Here is a 23,845-nt window from a genome sequence, read left to right as displayed (position 1 = left end):
GGTTCTCCCTTCTGCTTTTCTTTGTTCGTTTCTTCAAAGTTCAGCCTCTTGACCTGGTTGTCTGGTCTCTTCTTCCTCTTGACGATTCGACGTCCACCAACGAGCGGCCCGCCTCCATCTCCATCCATCCATTCCAACTTCCACTTCCTCCAGCTCCAGTCACGGCCTCTCCTTTTTCACCCTTCGCCTGTTCCTCCAGAAGACTCCTTCCCTCTTTTTCTTTCCTGCCAGGCCAGTCTTATTCCCCCCCCTTGGCACCCATTGCTTTTTTCTTATTCCTGGTACGTGACGAACTTCCCCCGGACTGGCCATCGTCACGTTTTCCTGCTCCATCGGCCTCTCTCCACTTGCCTGGACCAACTCATCTCCGTCTGAGACCCCCAAACTCTTCTCTGACTTGCTCTGGTCTAGGTCTGCATGTGGTGAATTCCCATAACGCCCTTATAAAGCCCCCCGTCCTCCGCCTCTCCTTCCCGCTCCTCCTGCGCAGTCGCCCCCATCTCCGATACTCCCTTAGCTCTCGACCGGCCTCGTTCACGGACTGTCCGCTCAGCAACACGGTATACGTTCGAATGGAATGCTGTCGCAGGTGACGCAGAACAACAACTGTACCTTCTGTTGTTACACGGCTTTTCTAGATGGGGAATTCCCAAGGGAGACAGGTCGCCTCCGACAATGAGGGTGTGTACTACCTCCTTGATCCCGGCCCAAGCTTCTCAATGGGCGCGGAAACCCCTCAATTGACCATCTGTGGGAGACATACCCCTTGTGCTTGGCTGATAGCGGTTTAGTGAACTTGAATCAGTTCCGTCTGCTTCGGGTTGTCGGGAAGGGTGCCTTTGGCAAGGTCCGTATCGTCGAGAAGAAGGACACGGGCTTGACGTTTGCCTTGAAGTATATCCGCAAAGAAGAAGGTATACATCCGATATGTAGCCTTCTGCGAGTTCCTACTGACCAAAATTTGTTTGACTCCAGTGGTTCGTTCGGAAAGCGTACGGAATATCATTCGCGAGCGGCGAATGCTCGAGCACTTGAACCATCCTTTCCTTTGCAATTTACGATACAGCTTTCAGGATATAGAGTACATGTGCGTTTGTCCTGTCGTCATTGACACCCCGACGTTACTGACTTGAGAAGTTATATTGTGGTGGACTTAATGAATGGAGGGGATCTGCGATTTCACATATCCCGAAAGTGCTTTACAGAGGATGCCGTGCGGTTTTGGCTCGCTGAGCTTGGCTGTGCTCTGAGATATATTCACTCTCAAGGCATCATCCATCGTGATGTGAAACCAGACAATGTGCTATTAGACTCAGAAGGACACGTCCATCTGGCTGACTTTGTACGTCATCCGTTCTTCGCTTTCTCTCTCTATGTTCTGACTTGCATGTGGTAGAATGTGGCGTCCGACTTCCGACCTGGAAAACCACTCACAAGCAAGTCTGGAACTCTGGCATACCTTGCTCCTGAAGTCTACGAAGGAGGCGGGTACTATTTCGAAGTCGATTGGTGGTCCCTAGGTGTTACGTTCTACGAATGCATTTACAACAAGGTTGGAATCTTCATGTTTTATTATCCGAATTTAAACTAATCAAATGCAGCGACCTTTCGAAGGCCGGTCCCAAGACACCCTAAGCGAAAACGTCCGCAAAGCGCAACCAAAATATTACGTCACGAACCCTGCCGTTTCTATCCCTTGCTTGCGCGCCATGTCGGCATTATTAGAGAAAAACCGCAGCAGACGAATCGGAGCTGTCAGCTTTGAGAGCTTCACCTCGCATCAGTTCTTTGCAGATATCGACTTTGTGGCGCTAGAACGGAAAGAAATACCCCCGGTGTTCCGCCCGTCGAGTGACAAGACAAACTTCGATGCAACATATGATTTGGAGGAATTGCTCTTGGAAGAAGCGCCGCTTGAAGCCAGAGCCCGAAGGCAGAAGCCAAGAGCGGAGTTGCGGGAAGACGCCACAGCCAAGGAGATTCGTGAGGACGAGCTCCACCGACTCATTGAGACGATGTTTGAACCGTTTGACTATACGATGGTCAACTATAGAGGGTACGTCGCTGCAACAGCCTCTTGCATTGTTCTGCTGCTAATTCATACAGAAATGCTGCCGAAGCAATTGCGGCTTCAACGTGAGTCTTTTTTCCGAGTTGGTCTATGATTTCGCGCTGACCTTGATTAGGAACCCCGAAGAGTGTCTTCCGACTTCTAATTCATCAATCCATTCTCGACACTATTCGCATCCTGATTCTACTCGGGGCTCCCCTGCACGGACTGACGGCTCTCCGTCTCGTATGACAATACCGGACAGTCAGTCCTCTATCGGCGAGACGTTAGAAAGCACGGCCACTCAACCACCCCCGCCCACATCGCAGCCACCACCGCCCCCTTCAGCTCCCAATTTCCACCGTCCCTTCGTTCCTCCACAACCTATACGACCCCGACCAACTGCTCGCAAAACGAGCAAGGGTGGCGGAGTGCAAATGGTCCTCGAAGAAGCTGGCAGCTGGAGCGAGCTTGCGGACCAGAGCGCCACTCTCCCCGCGGAGGGATTCGATGCTGCCAACAAGGGTAAGCCGGGTAGTAGCGGCATGCTTGCGTTCTTGAGCCGCAAGAAGGGGCGAGACCGGAGTCCAAAGCCGCAGGAGCCTGGTGTCCTTGGCAAGGAGGGAGCTCGACAGATTATCAGTTGAAAGCGCGACCACCGGTGGGCCCTTGCTCTCCGCTCTTCAGAGTCGATTCTTCGTGGGTTGGTAAAGTGGTCCACGGCACCATTGGCAGAAGAGGATCATTACATTGCACAGGTCGGCTCTGCAGGAATCATGGTCTAACCCAGCAGTCCAGCAATAATAAACTCGGACTCTTCTTCTCCATGGCAAACTGCTACGGAAATATGACGTTGACGATACACGCCTCGGTCTGGGCGTTGGATCCTGAGCAGGGTCAACCAACAAAACCCAGGCTCGAACAACGGCGATACCGAAGATCAACCAACATAATCAAATTTTCTTTCTCACTTTTGAAATACTTGATTCCCCTGTCTTCAGCGTTGATATCTGTTTTCTCTATCTTGTCTCCTATTCCCTGCTCTTTCTTTTACTGGGTGGCTCCGGAGTTAACAGAACGGGGTGACTTGACTGACTGACTCACTGACCAACATATGATGCCCGCATACATAATATCTCTCTGTGTGTTTCTGATCTATCTGGCATATCAATACTGTGCTCTTATTTTGTTTGGGTACGCTCTGGCACCACATACCCTTTATTACCCCTCTCCCTCTCCTCCTTCACATACCTCTTCACTGGCCCGTGTGTCTCTGACTGGCGTTCCGTTGGCTATGCATACCCGTTGATATTGGGTGATTGTCAGGCTACAGTCACAGCCGACAGACGAGGCTGGACTCCGAACAGACTTGGACCTGGTACTCGATATCTAAAACCTTTTCCTCTTTCTTTTTTACTCCGTTTTTTACCTTTTTCTTCTCCTCCCATTTCTTTCCCACCTACCCTTCCTCTCTTTCACAAATCTGTAATTAATGATGGCTTGGAACCTCTCTTATACATAGATAGTTAGAAATGACGAGCACGGTGTGCGCTGTTGGTCTTAACGTGACATGATTTATATGCAAGAGGTTTATTGGAGATTCGGCATATTAATCGTGATATATAAGTTGTCGTATGGTGATGCCCGGTGACGAAGTACGAGGGGATGGTTTTGTCGTAGTAGATCATGACATGACGAAGTTAAAGGCTGTTGTGGAGATATATTTCATTTCATATCTCATGAGTAGGGCTCGTTTAAAAACAGATTAGAAGGCATATATATAGACGTAAGGAATCAAGAAAGAAAAAAAAAGATGAGGAAGGGAATTGCATAACACATGGGATCTTTGTCTTGTCTTTTCTTTTCTTTTCGTTTCTCTCATCCAGCGACGCCGCCAACCAAAGAAACAACGAAACAGATAGCCCTAGCTCCTCGCTCCAATGCAGCGCAACGCAAGTCGATCTACTCAGTATATTGCAGAACCGGATCAAAACCACACGGGGGGACAATCAACAGTCAACAATCACCAATCACCGCGCATACTGACCGTTAGGCAACTCCTGGAACCTACTCTGGTGCGCGCCGCCCGGCGCACCCGAATCCACCTCGACCGGCCCCGCATACCCGGGAATTGTACTCGACCCGCCCAGTTTAAAGGGGGATGGGTTATTGATGTCCGAAACGGCAGGGCTGGGATAGCCCGCACCAGCGGCGTATTGGCCGGCGCCGCCGCCTGGTGGTGGGAACTGTTGCGCGCGCTGGTACTGTTGTGCCTGGGCGCGGCGGCGGAAGTAGAAGGCTGCGACACCTGCGAGGGCGAGGGCGGGGACGCCGAGGCCGATGCCGACGCCTAGACCGACTTTTGCTTTTGAGCTGAGGCCGCCTCCTTCGTTGTCTGCGTTTGAAGAGGAAGGGTCTGTTGTTTGGGGTTCTGAGGAGGCGGATTTGTCGGTTGGGCTTGTTGTCGGGGAGGATGTGGTGCTTGTGGATGTTGATGTGGAGGTGGTGGTCGTTGTGGTTGTGGACGGGTCAGAGTCAGAGTCAGAGGCGTTGATACGGAAGTACGATGAGGAGAAGAAGCGCTCGCCGCCTTCTTTTTGCCAGTTTTCGTTCCAGAGGGTGAGGAAGAAGACGTCGTTCCAGGAGAGGTCGACGGGCGGGTTCATGTCGTATCTATATGTGTTTGGGGCGTCTTCCTCGAAGTCTGGGAGCGATTGTTAGAGTCGAACGTTTGAGGAAGTTGCAGTCAAGCACATACCGATGAGACGGATAAAAGAGGCGTTCTCATTCTGATACAGAAGCAAGCTGATCAACGTCCAATTCGTGTTCCAGCTAAAGAGCGTGGTTTCATGCTGTTGGTAGACGGGATAATCTGCTGTATGGTTGCCGCTGGCGAGCTGATCAGCTTGCGAGCCAGGGCTGATGAAGAAGTTTGTCTCCGCCGCGCGGGAGAGACTGGCGCCAAGGGCCAGGAGGGGGATAAAAGACTTCATTTTCTCTCTATTGTCTGTGCTCTATCTTACGAAATCTTGAATCTGAAGAGGGCTGGAGAGCAACTGTCGACGGGTGAGGAGAGAAATCAACACAGCGTCATCGCATGATTCTCACCACGAGGTTGACGCAGGGCTGAAGGAAGAACAGCCAGCACGGGAACGGGCTCCTGCCCTTTTAAAAGACCGAGTCCCCTGGTGGAAATACAGGCATCTTGCAGACGGGCCGACCGGGGTCTAAGACCTCTGGATGGGTGTGAGCAGCCCGCCAGTAGTTCTGGCCTTAAATTTAGCTTCGACTAGCAGGGGACGACGAGGCTGACAGGGTCCACTAATCTCCAAAGAGACTCGCCCGGAGTATGGAGAGGACAGGACTGCAAAGCCATCGGGCTGCCTGCCTGGTGAGCACGTGGGGGACGGATATTATTGCGGATTCTGGCATGAGGACGGGATTTGGTCGCTTCTTGCCAGTGGTTGCGAGGTGCGAACGGGCACAAAACCTGCAGCTCTGCGTCAGACAAGGGGGCTGAGAACAACATCTGTAATTCCAGCTCACATCGGCTGCAGAATAATCATTCATAAGCCGACCAATTGATGAGCCCGATTAATCGCCGGGATTTGGGGACAGCGACAATCAATGTGAGACTCGTGCGTTGGCCCGGCTGTCTGTGGAGGCTTGGGCTGTGCGCTAAAAGTGCTAGCGTTGAGATTGGCAGCGTCAGCTGGGAAACGAGACAAGACTGCGGTCTGAAACTCGGTGAACCGCGTCGTCATCGTGGTTGTTGAATGGAACTGCGTTGGTGGAGCAGTTTGGACGAAGCTCAACGTTAAGGAAGGCGAGAAGGGGAGAAGCTTTGTTCCATTCCTGAGGCTCCAGCATTTTTGGAATAACCTCAACAACCTCATTTTGTCCCCCAACTTCCCCCCCCAAACCCATCACCCTCGAATGGCCCCTTCGTCCCTATGCGACTAACGGATTTGTGGCTTAACCTAAAGCCGCGAAAAACGGTGTGGGTGGCGCTGGCCGCCATCTGCCTGGCCTGCACGCTGCTGCTGCTCTTTTATGAGTATGAGGGCATTCCCCTGGCCATCAACCGGCACAGCACGCACAATCAGCCAACCACGCCTCCTCCCTCCATCCTTGACCCCGAAAATAGTGCGGCCACTCCTCCCGCCAGCAATAATGACTATCAGAGCAACCAGTACAACCCCAGCAACGCCGTCTCCGGCGACCGTCGCTGCCAGGCCTTCTCCGACCCAGGCAATGTCGTCTTTGTGATCAAAACCGGCGCCACAGAAGTCTACGAGAAGCTGCCCACACAACTCCTCACAACCCTCGGCTGCGTCCAGGACTTCCTCCTCTTTTCCGACCTCGACGAGCGGATCGGTCCCTACCGTCTCCGCGATACCCTGGCCGGCTTCAATGAGACTCTCAAGGAGACACTCCCAGATTTCGAGCTGTACCGGATGCAACATGAATTCCGACGAACAGGCCAGGACATGGCCAGTCTGAAGGGCGAAAAGGCCTGGAAATTAGATAAATACAAGTTCTTGCATCTCGTCGAGCAGGCTTGGTTAGAGCGACCGGGCCGGGACTGGTACTTCTTCATCGAGACGGATACCTACGTCGTCTGGACGAACCTCATCCTCTGGCTCCAGCGCGTCTCCCCGCCCACAAACCCCCTCTATCTCGGCTCCGTGGCTTACTTCATGAACGACCCCTTTGCACACGGGGGCAGTGGAATCGTCATCTCCGGGAAACTGCTCGAGCAGTTTATCGGCAGTGAGCCGGGGCTGGCGGGTCGGTATGACGACGCATTCGAACAGAACTGCTGCGGCGACTCGGTGCTCGCGAATACGATCCGCAAGGAGCTGGATATCCAGGTGCAGAACATGTGGCCACAGATCAACGGCGAGAAACCAACCACCTTATCCTTCGGCCCGATGCAGTGGTGTCAGCCCGTCGTGACGATGCACCATCTCCACCCCAGGGAACGTACGGCCATCTTCGATTTCGAGCAGGCCAGGCCGGACCTTACCGTACCTCCCCCCAACCACCCGCCTCTCTTTATTCCATTGAAAGCCCCACTGACAATTGTCGTCCAATAGACCCCCCTAACCTTCGCCGAACTCTCCCAAATCCCCTTCCCTCGCACAAACCCCCGAGAAATAGAGGAAGACTGGGACAACCTCTCGAACGTGCGCATCGCCTTCGCCGGCCAAGCCGAAATCACGAAGGACACCTGCCGCGACGCCTGTCTCGGCCTGGAGCGCTGCTTCCAGTGGCGGTTCAATTCGGACGGGGAATGCGACGTGTCAACGGAGACGTTCAGGCTTGGCGGGAAGAAGTTGCCCGACGGCGATGGGGAGAATGCGAAGCGGTGGTTCTCTGGTTGGAATGTAGAGCTTATTGAGCGGTGGAGGGCAGAGAATGAGTGTAAGGAGGTCGAGTGGGTGAATCCTCATTAATCTGAGTTGAATTGACTCATTGCGTGAGTGGGTGGGTGTCGAGGCTGGGACTCGGAGTTGTGTGTTTGTTCGTTGCATGGAATTGGCAGCCGGGATTTTTTTTTTTTTTTTCAAAGTACATATACAAGACGGGAGCATATATATACACAACGGATTCGGGTGAGACTGGAATAATAAGGTCTTTCTTCTGCTTCTTCTTCATCATCATCACCACCTTCTTCTTTATCTTTGGGTTATTTATCCAGAGGTAGGCGTTTCAGAATTAGATATTTTCATGCTAAGTATCTAGTAAGTAATATAGTATCAAAAAAATTGCCCGACTCTTTATGTACAGAAATTGTAGATACATGCGTGCGTTCCGGTCCATTTCAATCATTCATACTAACCAACCAACACGTAAACACCGCTTGTCTGCGAAACGAAAAATATAGAGATGAATGAACAAGCCGGCTCAAAGCCCACAGATGTATTATATCGAAAGATGATGAAGACCGGTAGTAGAGGGGAACAAAATCATGATCATCATGAGGAGGAGGACCTTTACGACGATTCGGAGTCCTCCTTCTTCGCCTCAGGGAGACCTTGGCCCTCCTCGCCGCCCATGTCGTTCTTCCATGAACCATAGTAAAGATGCGAGACCAGGTAGGGCCCCTGGTCCTTGGGCATGCCACCTTGTAACGCGGCGAAGGAGGCTTGCGGGAACACCAGGATGTCGCCGAGAAGCTTGGGCTCCTTCAGCTGCGAGAGGTACTGTTTGTTGAAATCCTGGCCCGTTTCATCAGAGACGCTCTTGAGCAGTGCGACGGTGATTGCCTGCGGCCCCGTGACCTTTACGACGTCGTCGATCATCGGTTTTGTGAGCCCAGATAGAGAGACGTGGTTCTCGAGTGCGGTGGCCTTGAGCTGCGTCACGACGTACTCAATTGTAGCCTTGAAGTGCTGGAGGTGGGGCTTCGCCATGATGGTCCAGGAGGCGAACTGCCAGCCGTCGAACTCAATTCCCACGACGACGTTGATGGGCTTCTTGTCTGTGTTTTTGGCGAGTTTCTCGGGGATCCAGTTGGAGACGGGGACCTCGCATTGGACGTCGATGTCGCTCCAGATGCCGCCGTCGGCGTAGAGGATGAGGACGCGGAGGAAGTCGGCCTTGAGGATGGGCACGGTCAGAGCCATGTATGTCTCCAGGACGTCAGGCCAGTCAGAATAATGTTCGCGGACGTATTGGTCAGCGCTGTCGTCGGTGAGGAGTTCGTGTCGGAAGTTGGGGTTCTTTTCGAGCCAGAGGTCCATCAGCGCCTGGGCCTTTTCGTCAACGCCCTTGGGACCGCATTTGTGCCAGATCTTTGCGGGGAAGTTGGGGGCAGCTTGGTGCGCGAGGAGGGGTCTTATTCCAGTACCAGTCGTATCGCCGTCGTCATCATGTTGTTCATGTTGTGTGTGTGTCGTGGGTGTGTCAGGGTCTATCGTCGCGGCGGCCGTGACGGTGGTCGTAACGGTGACGGTTTCGGGCTCGAGTTTGGATGGGAGTTGTGCGGTAGGGAGAGGTGTTTGGAGTGACATATCACGATAGGCTTCGTTCTGAGAGTTGAGACGGACGACTCGCTGGAAGAGGTACATGTTGAAGATGAGCATGAAGACGACGATGGCCGCCACATAGCGGCTGGGGCTCATCATGAGCGCAGCCATATCTGACGGAGGAGAAACGAGAGGAAGGAAGAGCGAGAAGCGAAGAGATTAACGATAAAATTGCAGGCTTGATGAAAAGAGCGTCTGGGGAAGATTCATTCAGGAGGAAAGAATGAGTGCGCTCAACAAAGGCTTAACACGAACGCATGGCTGAGACTATCGAAATAAGCTGCGTCAGGCGAGGCTATGAAAAGCAAAGAGAGAGGGAGACACAAGTGTCGCTTGTAAATTAATGTGGAGGATCAAGTCAAGAGCTTAGAGAACGGGATCCGAACCGACAGACAAGCAACCCCAACCGAGGATTTAGAGTCTCAACCTTCAAGAGGTCAGGGAAAGGAGGAAGCGAGAGCCTGTCGCCATCGAGGAGAGTGAATGGATCAGGGCGGAAACTCAGCCGCTGGAGGGACTAATTTGGGAAGGAAATCTTGTTCGGATCTTATTGGAAGAGGATCCAGACTTTCCCAGAGTTTGGTGGCAGGAGTCTGGGACGGTCTTTCAAGCCCTGGGGCGACGCCGCGCGTCTGGACGCTTTTCCTTCGTCCTGCGGCAGGAAACCAGTCATGTGATTGGCTCACCACTAACTGGGTTTTTTATTTCGCACGTCTTGTACAGCTTCATCCCACGTCTTGCACCCATCTCCCAAGATATGACTGGGAGTCGGGATTTTGACGCTGCTTTGGCCTGTTGGGGTGTTATCGTCGAGATTCCAGCCCCGTCTCTCGTGGACTCTGCCACGGTGAATCGCAAATACCCCCACAGCCTCTGCGTCCTGTTCTCCTGCCCAACCACAGATGCGAGGCCACCACAGTCGGATGCACAGGCTTTTGACGTACTCCGATCACAGCGCACGCTCTGATGTACTAGTTGTCCCGTGTCTTATCGCAGGTATCGCAGGGAACATGCCCGCGTGTGAAGCGCTGGTAACAGTGGCACTTTTGGAGCTTACAGAAACTCTATTCACTCCCAGGATCGAGATACCCCATGTTTATCTCATCAGTCGAACAAAACAGCTTGAGAATTCGTCCTAACCTCTTGCAAATGTTCGCTTGTGGCAACTTGTTTCCAAATGTGAGCCTCACCGCTACGCTAGAGCTCAAGGGTTTGTAAGGTGGACAGTCATCAAAACGGAAGGCTCGACCTTCTCGAGAGTTAGAGTATCGCTCCTGATTCCATTTCGATTGCCGACGTCCCTCTTTGGGCGGGGTTGCTGCGTACGATTTGGTGATTATGGCCTCATACTGTGCAGGGAAGTCAGATCACTTCTTTCCCGCTCCAAGTGTGCATTACTCGACGAAGCGCACAATCGTCAAACATTTGGCTTGGACTTTGTATGCTTTGATAGATGGAGTATAGTACCATTGCCATTATAAAGTCGTGACCATGCGAGGTTTGCGGGCGTGAACCTCTGCTGCTAGGTAGCCTGACCGGAGAGACGGGCCGTCCTGGGCTTCAAGCCCTGGGTTGCGGAGATCTAGTAATTCGGAGCGTCACTCCCAGGATGTTTTTTTTTTTTTCGAAGGTGTTGGACTGCGGGCGTACAACTTAGTTTTAGATGGCCTGTGCTGGTGACTCTGCGTCTGCTGGAGCTATTCACAGGACAGGCCACGGCCCGGAGCAAGTTGAGAATGCTTGTATCAAATTGACAAACTCGGAATAATCAGCTCAATACCTTGAGCAGGTATTCACTGAACCTTGGAAGTTTCCTCCGTCTGCTCTTCGCCACTTCGCGTCTCGTCTTGCTTCCTCTTCCTCAATCCCATCCTCATCATTTCCTCCCATACTTATCCGTATCATGGAACGGCCGTCAAAGTTCGAGCTCGTCGTCTCTTAGCATCTACTAGCTCCTATACATTCTCAAGGCTGTATGCCGCAAAACATAGAACGCCTCTGAGTTTCTGCACGCCTACTACGGGTCAAAACCGTATCAACTCCCCATCCATCCACCCATCCATCCATTCACCGTCTATCCACACAGCCCAGCATGGCCTGGGAGGGCACCCTCAAAGACTGGAAAGACTACCTCTCCGACTGGAGAGGCGTCCTCTTCGACATCTTCATGTGGCTCATGGTAAGCCACTCCTCCTTCTCCTCCACACTACTCCAAACCTTCCTTTCTGTCCACCCAATCATCCATTCATCGATCTATATACAACATCTCAAAGAACTCAAAAGTACAGTCTCCATTCGAGACTAACCCACAACAACCAACATCCAGGCCTTCGAATCCTTCAGCGCGCCCATCGAGGTAATAGTTACGCTCTTCATCATGTTCGTCCCCGAGAAGAGAGAGGAGGTCGAGACCCGGATTCACGAGATCGGGGATCTTGCGGAGAGGCGTCAGATTGTTTATTCGAGGAGCAGTGGCTTGGAGTACTTGGAGGATATGGAGGGCATGGAGGGCATGGAGGAAGATTTGTATACCGATGATGAGTATCTGTAGGATGAATGAATGAGGAGGGTCTGAATGATATCGCTTTTAAAGGAAAATGGTAGGATTGGATAAGTTTGGATAAGTCAGAGGCGTTTTTCTTACGCCTTTCTCCCAGGTCGGGATTCGGGCTGATACTGTTCGATGTGCTGGGCCAGGGATATTGAGGATATTTAGATCAAACGAACCCGTGTATTGGGACTGAATTGGAAGCAGGTAGAAGAGAAAAATCAGATTTCGATGTTTGCTGTTTACGACATGTTGCGGAGCTCCATACACTCCGGAGATCTCTAATAAAACTTGATGCTTCTTGCACCAAATTCCCTTTCGAGCCCTGTCTGAGATTCCCAAACCCCCTTGTATGCGACATTGGGAGTGTGGCTGCGCAGGGAGCATGATGGCCGTACCAAACGAAGAATATAGAGCGTCTCGCTTCATTGCGAGTGGCATACGGGGATATGGATAATCCGTACGCATCGACCGTTACCAATAATAATAGGGTAAGTGGGAGGCACTCGGATGATGAGTTCGGTGCCAGCCCTGGGAGAGATGACCGGATACCTATTTGCAAAAGGGATCAGAGAACATCTAAACTTAGCACGATTTGTTCTTGTTTTAGCTAGTTGGCGTCCACTTCCACTGGAAATTGCCCGGGCACCTATTTAAAGCGTGAGTGAAAGATCAGGAAGGGTTGAGGCCATCACGGGGGGAGACCGAAGAGCTTTGGGGAGTCGATGGTTGCCTTTTGTCTTTCGCCGGTCTTGCCTGCCTCGTATCGGGTCTATATTTGGCGGCGAGGTCTGGTTCACCAACACGGCAGGCTTGGAGATCCATTCCGGCTCGGGAATAACCTCGAGTTCTCGATCCAAACTTGATTCTCTCGCAAGGCCCAGAGAGCAAAGTGTTCTCTTCCAACAACCTCTTGTTCAAAAAGCTTTTAACACCGCCCCGTCGCTTTGTGATGGGTAGGGCTACAGGGGGAGACTGGTGGAGCGACTCAGACGGCAAATCCACATCTGAGCCGCCGGAATCCCATGCAAAAAAGAGAAATTGAAGTCCAACTCGCAAGACTCACGATCTGCCGACTGAGGAAGCCCAGCTTTTGAGGGAAGAAATGTCTTGTGCGAGCTCTCCAGGAATGGCGTGCTGTCTTTTCATTTCCTCTCCCGCTCTGGGATGTGACGCGTTTGGGGGCCGGATTATCATGCGCCCCGCAAATTTTTGGAGCCTACCTGAATCTTCATGAGAGAGGCGAGGGACGGCAAAGATCTCACTGCTTGGTGCTTCAATTGATATTTTTAGTTGTGATCAGATTTCACTTCTGGGTACGAGTGCGTGAGGGGCCGAACACGAGATGGGAAACAAGGTTCCGGGGCCTGCCGCTATCATGTTGAACACGGGGTTGGTCGAGCCCAAGAGAAAGGGATGCTCTCGAAGCGCCTGACTTGACGCCGTCTCGGTGGGATGAATTCCGGCACGAAGGACTGGATATCAGCTTCAAGCGAGAAACTGTGAAACATCCCGGCGCTAGAGGCGAGAAGGAGAGAGCAGCAGGAAGGCGATGAATCCCTCATTTCATGCATTTCGTCTGACACGACGCCGAAAATGAATTGACCATGGTGAGAGAGGTCAAGAAAACCTGACGCGATGATCGTAATTTGGCGACTGTGGCTGGATCACGGTGGACTGGAGAAAGCACAGAGAACAAGAAGGGACCTGCCGAAGGCTTGACGTGAGGGGGGCTGAGTCGAGTCCCACAAACTGGTGTTTGTTTGGACTGTCCGTGGAGCCTGAGGCTGAGACTGATGAGATTGGAGTCTTGGTTTCGGTTCTTCGACCCTTCTCTGATTGACGCTCGGATCACATATCTGCGACGATGGCCAACAAATTATTCTTAGAAAATATGGACGAAAATAGATGGGAAGGAGGTGTTGGTACCAACAGAGTGGTTCCTGACGGTCAACGTCTCAGGATAATGATCGCGGCTAGGAAAGCGGTTGCAAGGCGAATGGCGTCATGCGTCGAAGCAACTCACTGGAGGCTCGAAATGCAGGGAATTCAAGGTGAATGCTGTGCTGATTGTTGCATGCAGGACGCAGAGAGATCTGAAGGGCAGAGGAGGGGGGTGTGGCACAGTCAACTTGGTGTGATGATGAGGCGCAGATACGGGACTCAAGCCACAGTCGCAACACTCGACGTTGTTCACAACCAGCTGGGATGACTCCTCGACGCCGACTGCTGAGAAAGGGAAAGCACCGCATGGACTGGGGAGGGCAGATTGACCGACAGAAAGCAGAGCGCCCGCCAATCAGAGCCGCGGGACACACTCCAAGGAGCGAGTCTCCTGTTGAAAAAAACGCCTTTGCGGCGCCCTTGCACTGGCACAGCCTGCAGCTAAAGGGCGCTAGCATGAGCCGCGCAAATCGAGCCTGGAGGTCGAGTCATCCGCCCCAGGCAGCCATCCGGCCTGCACTCCTGGAGGAACTGCTCTCGATCATTCTGCTCTCCCCTCCACCCAAGTTCACATCACCTGCAGCGCCAGTCTCCCCTCCATCATGGCTTTTTCCTGTGACCAATGCCGTCATTCCAATCTTAGTCCCCGACTGGAGGGGTCCACAGTCGGAACTTGGATGCCTCCTGCATATCTATATAGCTGCTCTCCATTCCCCTCTCAGTCCTCAACTTGGTCTCTTCACTTTCTCTCATACCAACGCATATCTACTCTCTGCTGCTCTTGGCCTTCCTAATCTGCTGCGTACCTTTGCTCGCACAACACTTGAATTCACCTGGTTACCCTCTACCACACCGTCACGCTGTCGCCCTACGTCTCGTCCCGTATTTCCTGGCCCCCCATCTCCCTCAAGGAGACCCTCTACCGTCGCAGCTTTCCCACTGTCAAAAGACCCCGTCTACGACGGTCTGCAAGCATGCCTGCCCCTATTGTGACTGTCGCTGAGCCCGTCCTGCCCGTGCGAGAGCTCGAGGCAGACGAGCAATATGTCATGACTGCCTTTGAGCGTCACGCCGACCACTGCTACCAGTGCAATGACCCTCTCCAAGTTCACCAGGAAGACCGCTCCCTCTGTGACCGTGGACACCAGTATGCCGTCGACGTTGCCGCGTACCTGTACTCGAAGAACGGAAAGGCCTACTCCGTTGTCGACCGCGACCTCAACCAGCCTACACTCGTCAAGATCCCACGCAACTGTGTCGCTACCCGTGGACTTCTCCTCGCAATCGAGGACGGACTCCGTTTGCAGCGCAAGGAGAAGGCTCACAAGCCGGTAGTTGACGGCCCTACCTCACCTATCATCAGCTACGACCGCACATACCACATCCCTCCTCGTCGCACTTCCACCGTCACAGAGATCATAGAGCGTGAGCCGCGCACCGTCAAGAGCCGTCGTGTCATCGTCTACCCTTCTCCTCACCGTGGGTCCCCAAGCAGGGGATCCCTCTACGACTCAGACGCGGCGGACCGTGTCGAGCGAGTCAAGGAGTCCTCGCGCGTCTACCGTCCTGCCGAGTACCACCGCTGAATACATGCGACAGCTTCATATATTCCGTTGCTTTCAACCGTCAACACGACAACTCGTTCCTGTCACACTGCAGCCAGGTGCTCCCACTTACACCAAGGGGTCGGGGCATCGCCCCCGACTCATCACAAACCCTATTAGAGTGAACCGGATTCACCCCGCACTTCTATTCTGAGGGTTGGCATTCCATGCCCTGCTTGACTCCGAGGGAGGGATAACCCCTTCCTCTCAGCAATCTCCTGTTCCGAAATCGCGTTATTTTCCTTGCCGTTGGGCACCACGGAATCGAGAACCGCAAGAGAAAAACGCCCCGAAAAAAGTTGATAACACTCAAAAGCAGAAAAAAGACTTGATGTTTCGTCAAATTTTCTTGCTTGATCCTCACTGGATAATCGACACTGTATGCATGAGTCACTCATGCAAGTCTTCTGCACGAAGGATGTCCCCGCATCAAAGGAGGATTGAATTTTGCCTACGTCTATAGGATATGACTGATCCATGTTCTTTTCCTTCCACAATACTTTTCCTTTGTCTTGATAGTTCGATGATCAATGAAAGCATCCTGATTGGATCTCTCCATGCAAAATCTCATACTTCCTCGTACAAGATCCCCCACCTCCCAGATGAAAGTCCAGAATCAGGCCCCCTTCCCGCCCCAACCGGCCAAAGCCATAATCTAGACCCCGCACCTCGAACACATCCAGCTTGGCAAGACTTTTGCATCCCCTCATACCAGGCAGTGACTCACGAGCCTCCGACCAAGATTTCCTGGCTGCATCTCCTGGAAGCCTGGTCGAGGAGTTCTTGACAAATTCAAATCCCGAGACCGCGCCCTGCATATGACTTATGCAATGCACCTCCCCTCCTCCCTCCCGACAAGGACTCAGTGAGTTCCTGTCTAGTAATCTGAAGATGAGTACGGTTTAGCCTGCGGCTCAACAGGCAGTCGAAAAGATGGTCCCGGAAGAAGGATGACGACTCTCGGGACGATTCGGACTGAGGTTCGTCACCCAATCTTCTCCCTCTCTCTCTCTCTCTCTCTACCTCTTCTTGCATTCTGGACGTTTCCGGTTTTGTCGCCGCATGCACGAAAGAACCACGACGAGCGAGATCAGAGGGGGGGAAGGGAAGGGGAGGCGGTGCAAGGTGGGTTTGGCGGCTGGAGGATGTGTGGTGGTTCAGCTGGGATGTGCTCTGAGGCTGACTCGGCTTGCATTTGTCGGAAATCTGGCCTTTTTCATTCTTTTCGATATGGGCCAGTGAAAAATTGGTGATTTTGTTGGTTTGGTGTTGGTTGTGTTTGATTCTCTGATTGCATGATTCCCGCAGTAACACATTCTTGATTTCATGATGTGATTGTGGAGATGCTGCCTATTGTACTTGAGGGGTTTGTGAGTGGCTTCGCGGCTTCAAAAGGTGCCATTCGTTTCTTTATGTGCTCGGATTGGTTAATTATGCATTTTGCTTTTTACCTAGGTAGTTCACCTCGTCCTCAGATATGGAATGGTGGCAAGCTGCCTGGTGTTGCCTGATGGGTTGATTCCAGGTTGTCCTTTGAACGGAGGAGGATCTTTCCTTTCCCTCGTCTCGAGATTGTGTGCGTCAAGTTTTGGAAACGTGACAGATAGGAAGAATAAATCGAACTAGGGAGGAGGCAAAGGCAGATAGTCTACTGCGTTGGGTGGTTGTTTTGTTGCCGAGTGGTTTGTGTGGGCCCTCAAAAGTGGCTTTGCGCATTGTACGACGATTGTCGTCTCTGCGGTATGCATCACACTTCGCTTATGGGGAGGAATACGGTGAGCTTGCTGTCATGGCAATTCTGAAAAGTGTACAGGAATCGCTAGGCACGGTATTATCGGCTCTAGTGAGGAGACATGGTTTCGAGACTACAGGCTTCGATGACGTCCGTTACATACATGCCCAATTCTGCGGCACACTTCAAGCTCCAGGGAATGGCCAGTACTGACTCGCCATTGGAATCTTGAGGCTGACAAATCCGGTGTGAGAAGAGCGGCCGGAGGGTGCCTTGGGGGAGCGAGAAATGTCAATCGAGACTCGAACTGGGCCCTCGAGTCACCTTGCACAGAGAACACACGGCTTGAACGAGTGGCGATCAGACGGAACAGAGAAACGTCCAGTGGAGCTTTTTCGGTCCACTATTGTATCCCAAAAAAGCAGGATTTCTGGCGCTGTGTGGCCTGGGTTTGACGAGAGGCTGTTTGAGTGGCGCAGGCCCTGAGGCGCGTGAAACAACCACCGGTGATGGAGAAAACGGGATTCTTGGGAACATGGGCACCAGCTAGATTTCCGCCTGATGAAGTTGGAGGAACTGATGGATATCGGCAGCTTTGTGACTGAAAGAGCAACCATAGCAGGTTGACCTGCTCATGCCCTTCAACATCATCCTCGAGTCAACTTTTCACTCCCCGGATGTTGCCGAAAACCCGAAAATCCGAAAACCAGACAGAGCGTTTTCGAAGATCATCGGCAAACTGGTCGCCTGACGCCTAAACAGCGATCTGCCTTGGAAGAACAGCAGCGGCATGGATGGCAGACCTGTTCACACTGAGCGACAGACACCGGATACCGAGTCTGCCTGGGAGTAACCGAAACCCCGCGCTTTGGAAGATCTTGGATGGGTGTCTCACTTTCGAAGGGACGGAGGGTTGAACGTCCTGTTATCCAAGACGTTGACGGTGTCGTTAAGGCCTCCCCTCGACGAAGAGGAGGGCCATGTGACTAGCCGCGAAACAGTCGAAAAGCCGTTGATCGCCCTCGGATGAGATCAAGGAGTGTAGCTCCCGCGCGGATGAAGCCGACACTAAAGCAGAGGACAAACCACCCATACTGACAAGGGTTAAAGGGGTTCACAGCTTGAATCAGGATTCTCTGATCGACTGGTCAGGCGGCCAGTCAGATGTCCTCCTTGTCCTCCTTTGGTGATAAAATTTCTCCCTCGTGATCACCGAAGGCTGATTTATGCCTGCAATTTTCTTGGGGGAGGGGGCGGGTTCTTAGGCACTAATGTGACTGCTAATAAATTCAGGGGCGAAATTCATTGTTGAGGATGTTTGCAAGAAGTGAGGTGAGGAGATTCAAGGGTTGTCTTCAACGACATTCCATCACGTGACAAGGTACAATCAAAAGCGACTTTGTTTCGTGGAAGATGATGTGGAGTTCGGTACGACCTGACCCCAACTCGTCATAAGAGTAAAGAAAATATCTGCCAATTCAGGAAAATCGAATGAACCGGCACCAGCAGGAAGCCAATTAGTTGAGGGCGGCTGGTACCTGAATGGCGAAGTCGATGTGGAAAGACCGCTATCCCCTTTTCGAACGCAAGTCACGTGTCGCGATCATAATCTGGAACTCCACCAAAACCTCATCGCGAGAAGTTCTTGAACAGCGCCAGCTCCCTTACCACAGCGGGCCAGTCGCCAAAATGGCCAAGAAAAGTATGCGTACTCTTCAAATATCCCCGATTTCATTGAAATTTCATTATCCTGCTATGTTTCCGACTTGACGCAATTCATTGTGCTGACCTGAAACTTTCAAAGGCAAGTCACGTACCATCGCTGTGCGCCTGATATCCATGGCGATGACCGGCTACTACCGTACAATGGTCCGACCTCGTGCTCACCGTCCCCTGAGTATGCTGAAATACGACCCTGTTGTGAAAAAGAAGGTGTTGTTTTTGGAGGCGACGAAAGGTGGACGAGCGAAATGATTTAGTCCGCAATCGATCATTCTCCGTCGTGCCGCCGATTGCCTTGAGAAAACTTCTCTTTGCGGCCCCAGCTCCTCTCGAATTTACTCCAACCCTCTCCTCGATCATACAATACAATCAATTTCCTCACGGACAACGCATCAAATGCTGTGCTTCCGGTTCCTTTTGAACGACGACCATGTACATTAGACGCGGCCGCAAGGACAGGTTTGGCGGCCTCCTTGCGTACTATCTCATTTCTAGAGCTGTATAGGTATCGCAGTGTTCCATTTTGGCGTTTATAGCATGACAACCTTGGGCCAATCAATATGTTTTATATCATATGTTCCTGGCGCATAATATCACTTTGATTTTCGCCGCAGGTTCCATCGAACACGCTTACTATGAAGCTTACTTCGCCCAACAATGTTAAGTATATAGTACTGAGATCCAGTGGGTTTCTGAGCTTTGCCTAGCTCATCGCCTCCCGATACAGGATAACTAAGTACCTTGGCTAAACCGAGCATTGTACTTGTCGCCTACCGATGTCAACAATGCCCCAATCACATAGAGGATGGAATATACCTCGTGTCCTTCGCCCTGACCTTCTTGTACTTCGGACTGGACCCGTATAGTTAAGCACACCGTTTGATGAGCGAGTTCGGTTGCTTCCAGAAGCCAACCTGGTTGGGCTTTTTCTGCGATCATAGAGTTCAGGTCCAGCTCTTGCCTGGGCCAAAGAATTGGGGGGAGTTGAGGAGACCCTCGCCTTTTTACTCTTTCCTGTTTCTCCGCCCGCTTGCTGGCCTTCTATCTGGGAGGAGATTTCCAACTGAATTGTATCCTGTTGCTTTGTCGAGGTCTCCCGTTGGCGTTTACTATACGTCCACCGGTTGGTTCGTGCTGGTTTATCGCCCCCCAGCGACACCTCCCTAGTGTTGGGTTGAGCGTTATTTTCTTGCGAGTCTGGAACCTGGAGGCTGTCGGCCTCAGCTGTCAACTTCCTCGTTTCAACTGAGACTCTTCGGCCTGTAACGGACTCATTGATTCCAGTGGCAGCTCGGTCTACCGCGGCCTTGTAGCCGGTTTGCTCCTGCGTGCAGTCCGAAGCGGCCCACAGCATACTAGCAGCACGATTGAGTCGAGGCTCATTTGGTTTGTCTGCCCTGCTTTGGGGCACAATGTCTGCGAATGGGGTATCTTTCTCCGGCCTAGCTGGTACGGTAAGCTCTTCGGCGGAGGCGTTCCTTTCCGGTGTCTGTGTCAGCATGTACGTTATATCGAATTGTTCGTTCCCGACAATCGGATCATGAGCGGGCGACAATTCTTGAAGAATGCTCGAAAACGGTACTATAGCGCCCGCCTGCCCCGACGGCGAAAGCCCCCCACCACGATGCACGGGCGGTATTGGCTCTCTGGTTTCGGTACCTATCTGCGCCATATCTTCGAAGGTCTGGGTCCCGTGGTCCACTCGGGAACTTTCGTCCCTTGTTGGATCCTGCACGATCGTTATGGCCTGACTTGCATTCGCTGATTGCATACTCGCCTCCAACCGAGCTAAAGACTCGGATAATGGCTCCTCAAACTGTGCGATATCTAGTCGGTGGAGCATTTCTTTGACTTCTTCGACGGTAGATTCCGACCCTTGCACCCTTCGAAGTAATGCGTGGAACTCAGCTTTGGCTTTCGATTTCCCGGTTTCGAGGTCTGTTCGTGCAGTATTTGCATCCTCAAGCTCCTTGTTTAATGCCTTCCACTCGTCTTCTTTCTTCTGGAAGTCGCTTTGGAGTGATGAGAAACTATCTTGCAAGGCCTGGAGTTGTCGCTGCTTCTCGGCTATGGCTCTCGTAAGTTCGTTCTCGAATCCATTGGACCTTCTGTTGGCTTCGCTGAGCTCGTTTTGCAGGGATAGTTGTTGAGATTCCAAGGCTGCCTCTTGCTCTCTCAGTTTCACAACCTCAGCCTCTTGCTTAGCGAATCTTGAAGCGTATTCGGTTCGCGATGCTTCGAGGTCTCGGATTCGCTTTTCCCTTTCCGCGAGCTACGAGATTAGTGGTAAGCTACGAATGGGTACATATGGTACACACCAATGACTCCAAATCTTTTCGTTGTTTCCTGGTTGCGTCTTCGATCTCGGCCTGTTTATCGTGAGTATTGGATTTGCCATTGTACACTTGTGGTGCTCTCACCATCCTGCTTTGTGTTCCAGCCAACTGCTCATTGAGTCTTCGCTTGTCTACCTCGATCGTGGTCTTTTCTAATGCCAGTTCGTGGAGCTGCTGGTCGAATTCTGCTTTGCATAGATCGCGACAACGACCAATCTCCCGATCTAGTTCCTCCCGTGCTTTCGTTTGGCTCGCCTCAAGTTGTGCCTGTAGATCTACAGTGTGCGATTCGAACTTCGTTGCTTTCATTTCCGCTTGGTGTGCTTGGGCATTCATTTCGAGCAGCCTATCGTGATTCTGGATGCTGTCGAGCCGCTGGGTTTCCAATTCCTCATCCTTTAGCTTCAGCTTCAAAGAGAGTTGCTGTATTTCGTTTTCAAGCCTTAGCTTCTCTGAAATGTGCACATAATCCTCGCCAAACCTCTCTGGTAGCTTGACCTCCGAGATGTCAGTTCCTAGTCTCTCCATACGCTGTCCGAGGTCGGTTTGTCTTTCTCGTAGCCGCTGAATGCTTAAATCGAGATTCTCAAACGCCGGAAATGTTTCATTGATTTTTATCTGCAGATTGGTACACTGGTCTCTGCTTGTCGAGAGCTGCGTGAGCAGAGCCGAACCGTCGCTTACGCTATCTCTGAAAAGCTGAAGCTGTGCTTTCACGCCTTCCAATGCCTTGTCGGTGACGCAAACGTTTTTCTCAACGTCCTTTGCGATTTGGTGTGCCGCTGAATCCATGCTTATTACAGAAGTCAGGAAGGGCGTTCTTATACTAGGCTCAAAGCTTACCGCAACTCAAACGCACAAAGAGTTTCTTTAATTTGTGGTACGTCCATCTTGTCATGTAAGATGCTCTCGACAGTGCCCCTTACTAGGCTTAGAAGTTCGTCCACATTCTTTTCGATTGCATCACTGATAATTGTATGAGAGGACTTGCAATTCTTGGTCGTGGCTTCGAAGGCGGATTCAACTTTTTTCTTCATTTCTAGTTGACCGGCCTGAATGAGGTCTAGTTTCTTGCCTTGGGCGCGTGAGCAGTTTTGAATGTATAATTCGAGCAGGTGAGACCTCTTCTTTTCGTCAGCCAACTGATCCTGGGAGTACTGAGCCCTTTCTTGCGCATATTTGAGTTCCTGTCTCAGAGAGCCAATCAGGCCCTCTGACTCCAAAAGACGGCCTCGCCTGTCACAAGAAGCTTGGGATACTTCCAACAACCGTGCTTTCACGTCTTCGAGATTTTCTGCTATGTCTTTCCGTTCCTTGTCCAGCGATTTTCGGGTCGCCTTCAAGTGTATTGCTTCGCCGCGGAGGTTTTGGTAATCAGCCCCGAGTTCATTCAGGAAATTTTTTATCTTTGCCAGTTTGGATCTCCATGAGTCTGTTTGCGACTTATAACTCCGCGCCTCGGTTGTTCTCTGACGCAATTTGCTCCTAATTTTCTGGACCTCGTCTCGTAGAGTCTTGTTTTCTTCTTGCAGTATTGATAAACTTGCCTCCATTTCTTTCCGCAGATGGGAAGCTGCCGCCTCGCTTTCTTCCCGGGCTTTCATTCGACTGATTAATTGCTGGAACAAGACCTCTTCGGGAATCTGCAAGTTCTGGTCCGAAAGTACGCGGGAGACACGCGTTGTTGCCCTTCTTTTATCGCTGGGATGTCTTTTCACCACCCTCGATTGATTGTGGGGAGAACGCAATTCAGGTAAGATATCACCCTCCCGACCAGGGTTCTCAGGGGACCGTATCCTCTCGTGTGTCTTTTCTCCATTTTTCAATTCGTGCGTGGGTGAATCCTCCTTATTGGTATTATAATCTGATACTGGAAAGATATTCGGCAGTAACTTACATTTGTATGGGAGGTAATAAGTGATTCTGCGCCTTCTAGAAACGTTAATAGACAAAATATATCTTTCAGTCCAAAACGCACCTTGCATGCCATACCCAAAGGGCAGCCCCTGACGATTGCGTTCGGGATTGGCCCCAGGAAGTTGAGTCTGGCTTTTCTGGCACTCGGCAGCATTGCGAGAATCTGACCTCGTCCTATTCTCGGCTCCAGCTGAGAGCGTATTTCGCGAATGCGAGTGCTGCATTTGTTCGGACGGGGCGGGGGACTTCTCTTCGTTATGCACGCATCCCGAGAGCCCGATGATCGCTGGACCTGGCGAGGCGGTGCTCCTTGGAAGTTTAGTTCTGAATCTATACTCAGTGAGGAACGATTTACCTTGCCTGGTTGTTTTGTTCTCCATTTGGTTTATCGCAGGCCAAAAGCCCATTTTTACCCGAGCCCTCCTGAGATACGGTGGCGGAAGAACAAGTCCTTGAGGTTAGTTGAAGGGAAAACGGCTTTGAGTTCTGAACAGGCTTTGCGAAGCTGAAAGCCGTTGTGTCGATTCCTGAGCTCTGCGGCCGTTCCATGAGTAATGGAGATTGCTGCCTTTGACCTGAAGGCCAATCAAGGCCTTGCCGGTCGTCAAGTACGGCCTCGAGATTTGGTGAAGCGGCCTGGTTGGTAGTATCCATGATTTGTAAGAGCAGCAGCTCCTCATTGCAATCGTATCCATTCCCGTCAAATCCTGGGTCAGGTGGAGGACCCTCGGTTGATACAGCGCTGGCGTCGTTATTCTCCATAGGCGTTGCCGGGTAGTCGATAGTGAGCGTTGATAACCTACGGTAATTAAAGCGGCCAGTTCTCGTGCTCCCATACGGATGCCAATTGAGATGTGTCTAAGAGAGTGGAATGACTCAACATAGAGACGAGTGATGGCGAGGAGAAGGCTGGAGGGCGTGATGGCTTTCTGGGAGTGAGATCTTTTCGGAAGGCGTG

The 23,845-nt window shown here is 51.9% G+C and overlaps 8 protein-coding genes across 8 annotated transcripts; 5 read left to right on the top strand and 3 right to left on the bottom strand.

Annotated features, from left to right (window-relative positions):
* Positions 1-638: 638 nt before the first annotated feature.
* BJX67DRAFT_381986 (serine/threonine-protein kinase) lies at positions 639-2,697 on the top strand (the record flags this gene model as incomplete). Its single annotated transcript, XM_071033126.1, has 8 exons — positions 639-750; positions 792-914; positions 976-1,087; positions 1,138-1,342; positions 1,397-1,552; positions 1,602-2,056; positions 2,107-2,136; positions 2,187-2,697. 8 exons carry the CDS (start codon positions 639-641, stop codon positions 2,695-2,697), a joined length of 1,704 nt encoding a protein of 567 aa, XP_070885448.1.
* Positions 2,698-3,667: 970 nt separating this feature from the next.
* Positions 3,668-5,647, bottom strand: BJX67DRAFT_355893 (uncharacterized protein). Its single transcript, XM_071029343.1, has 3 exons — positions 5,597-5,647; positions 4,809-5,540; positions 3,668-4,754 (listed from the first exon to the last, which is right to left on the bottom strand). Exons 2-3 carry the CDS (start codon positions 5,041-5,043, stop codon positions 4,081-4,083), a joined length of 909 nt encoding a protein of 302 aa, XP_070885447.1. The 5' UTR covers positions 5,044-5,540; positions 5,597-5,647; the 3' UTR covers positions 3,668-4,080.
* A 167-nt stretch (positions 5,648-5,814) lies between these two features.
* Positions 5,815-7,618, top strand: BJX67DRAFT_355891 (glycosyltransferase family 31 protein). The gene is made up of 2 exons (XM_071029342.1): positions 5,815-7,080; positions 7,150-7,618. The coding sequence occupies exons 1-2, from the start codon at positions 6,004-6,006 to the stop codon at positions 7,507-7,509; spliced, it is 1,437 nt and encodes a 478-aa protein (XP_070885446.1). The 5' UTR covers positions 5,815-6,003; the 3' UTR covers positions 7,510-7,618.
* A 140-nt stretch (positions 7,619-7,758) lies between these two features.
* Positions 7,759-9,673, bottom strand: BJX67DRAFT_355889 (glycosyltransferase family 32 protein). The gene is made up of 2 exons (XM_071029341.1): positions 9,471-9,673; positions 7,759-9,351 (listed from the first exon to the last, which is right to left on the bottom strand). The coding sequence occupies exon 2, from the start codon at positions 9,193-9,195 to the stop codon at positions 8,050-8,052; it is 1,146 nt and encodes a 381-aa protein (XP_070885445.1). The 5' UTR covers positions 9,196-9,351; positions 9,471-9,673; the 3' UTR covers positions 7,759-8,049.
* Positions 9,674-9,683: 10 nt separating this feature from the next.
* BJX67DRAFT_355888 (uncharacterized protein) lies at positions 9,684-10,998 on the top strand. The gene has a single exon (XM_071029340.1). The coding sequence runs from the start codon at positions 9,987-9,989 to the stop codon at positions 10,221-10,223; it is 237 nt and encodes a 78-aa protein (XP_070885444.1). The 5' UTR covers positions 9,684-9,986; the 3' UTR covers positions 10,224-10,998.
* A 178-nt stretch (positions 10,999-11,176) lies between these two features.
* Positions 11,177-11,635, top strand: BJX67DRAFT_381982 (uncharacterized protein; the record flags this gene model as incomplete). The annotated part of the gene is made up of 2 exons (XM_071033125.1): positions 11,177-11,263; positions 11,411-11,635. 2 exons carry the CDS (start codon positions 11,177-11,179, stop codon positions 11,633-11,635), a joined length of 312 nt encoding a protein of 103 aa, XP_070885443.1.
* A 2,915-nt stretch (positions 11,636-14,550) lies between these two features.
* Positions 14,551-15,162, top strand: BJX67DRAFT_381981 (uncharacterized protein; the record flags this gene model as incomplete). Its single annotated transcript, XM_071033124.1, has 1 exon — positions 14,551-15,162. The coding sequence occupies one exon, from the start codon at positions 14,551-14,553 to the stop codon at positions 15,160-15,162; it is 612 nt and encodes a 203-aa protein (XP_070885442.1).
* Positions 15,163-19,428: 4,266 nt separating this feature from the next.
* On the bottom strand, positions 19,429-23,649 carry BJX67DRAFT_381980 (uncharacterized protein; the record flags this gene model as incomplete). Its single annotated transcript, XM_071033123.1, has 8 exons — positions 19,429-19,486; positions 19,549-20,906; positions 20,953-21,003; positions 21,055-21,763; positions 21,814-22,817; positions 22,868-22,902; positions 22,949-23,196; positions 23,243-23,649. 8 exons carry the CDS (start codon positions 23,647-23,649, stop codon positions 19,429-19,431), a joined length of 3,870 nt encoding a protein of 1,289 aa, XP_070885441.1.
* Positions 23,650-23,845: the final 196 nt, after the last annotated feature.

This window comes from Aspergillus lucknowensis (assembly GCF_044049455.1).
Source record: "Aspergillus lucknowensis strain CBS 449.75 chromosome Unknown BJX67scaffold_25, whole genome shotgun sequence".
Classification (NCBI taxonomy): domain Eukaryota; kingdom Fungi; phylum Ascomycota; class Eurotiomycetes; order Eurotiales; family Aspergillaceae; genus Aspergillus; species Aspergillus lucknowensis.
This window is presented reverse-complemented; position numbering and strand designations above follow the sequence as displayed.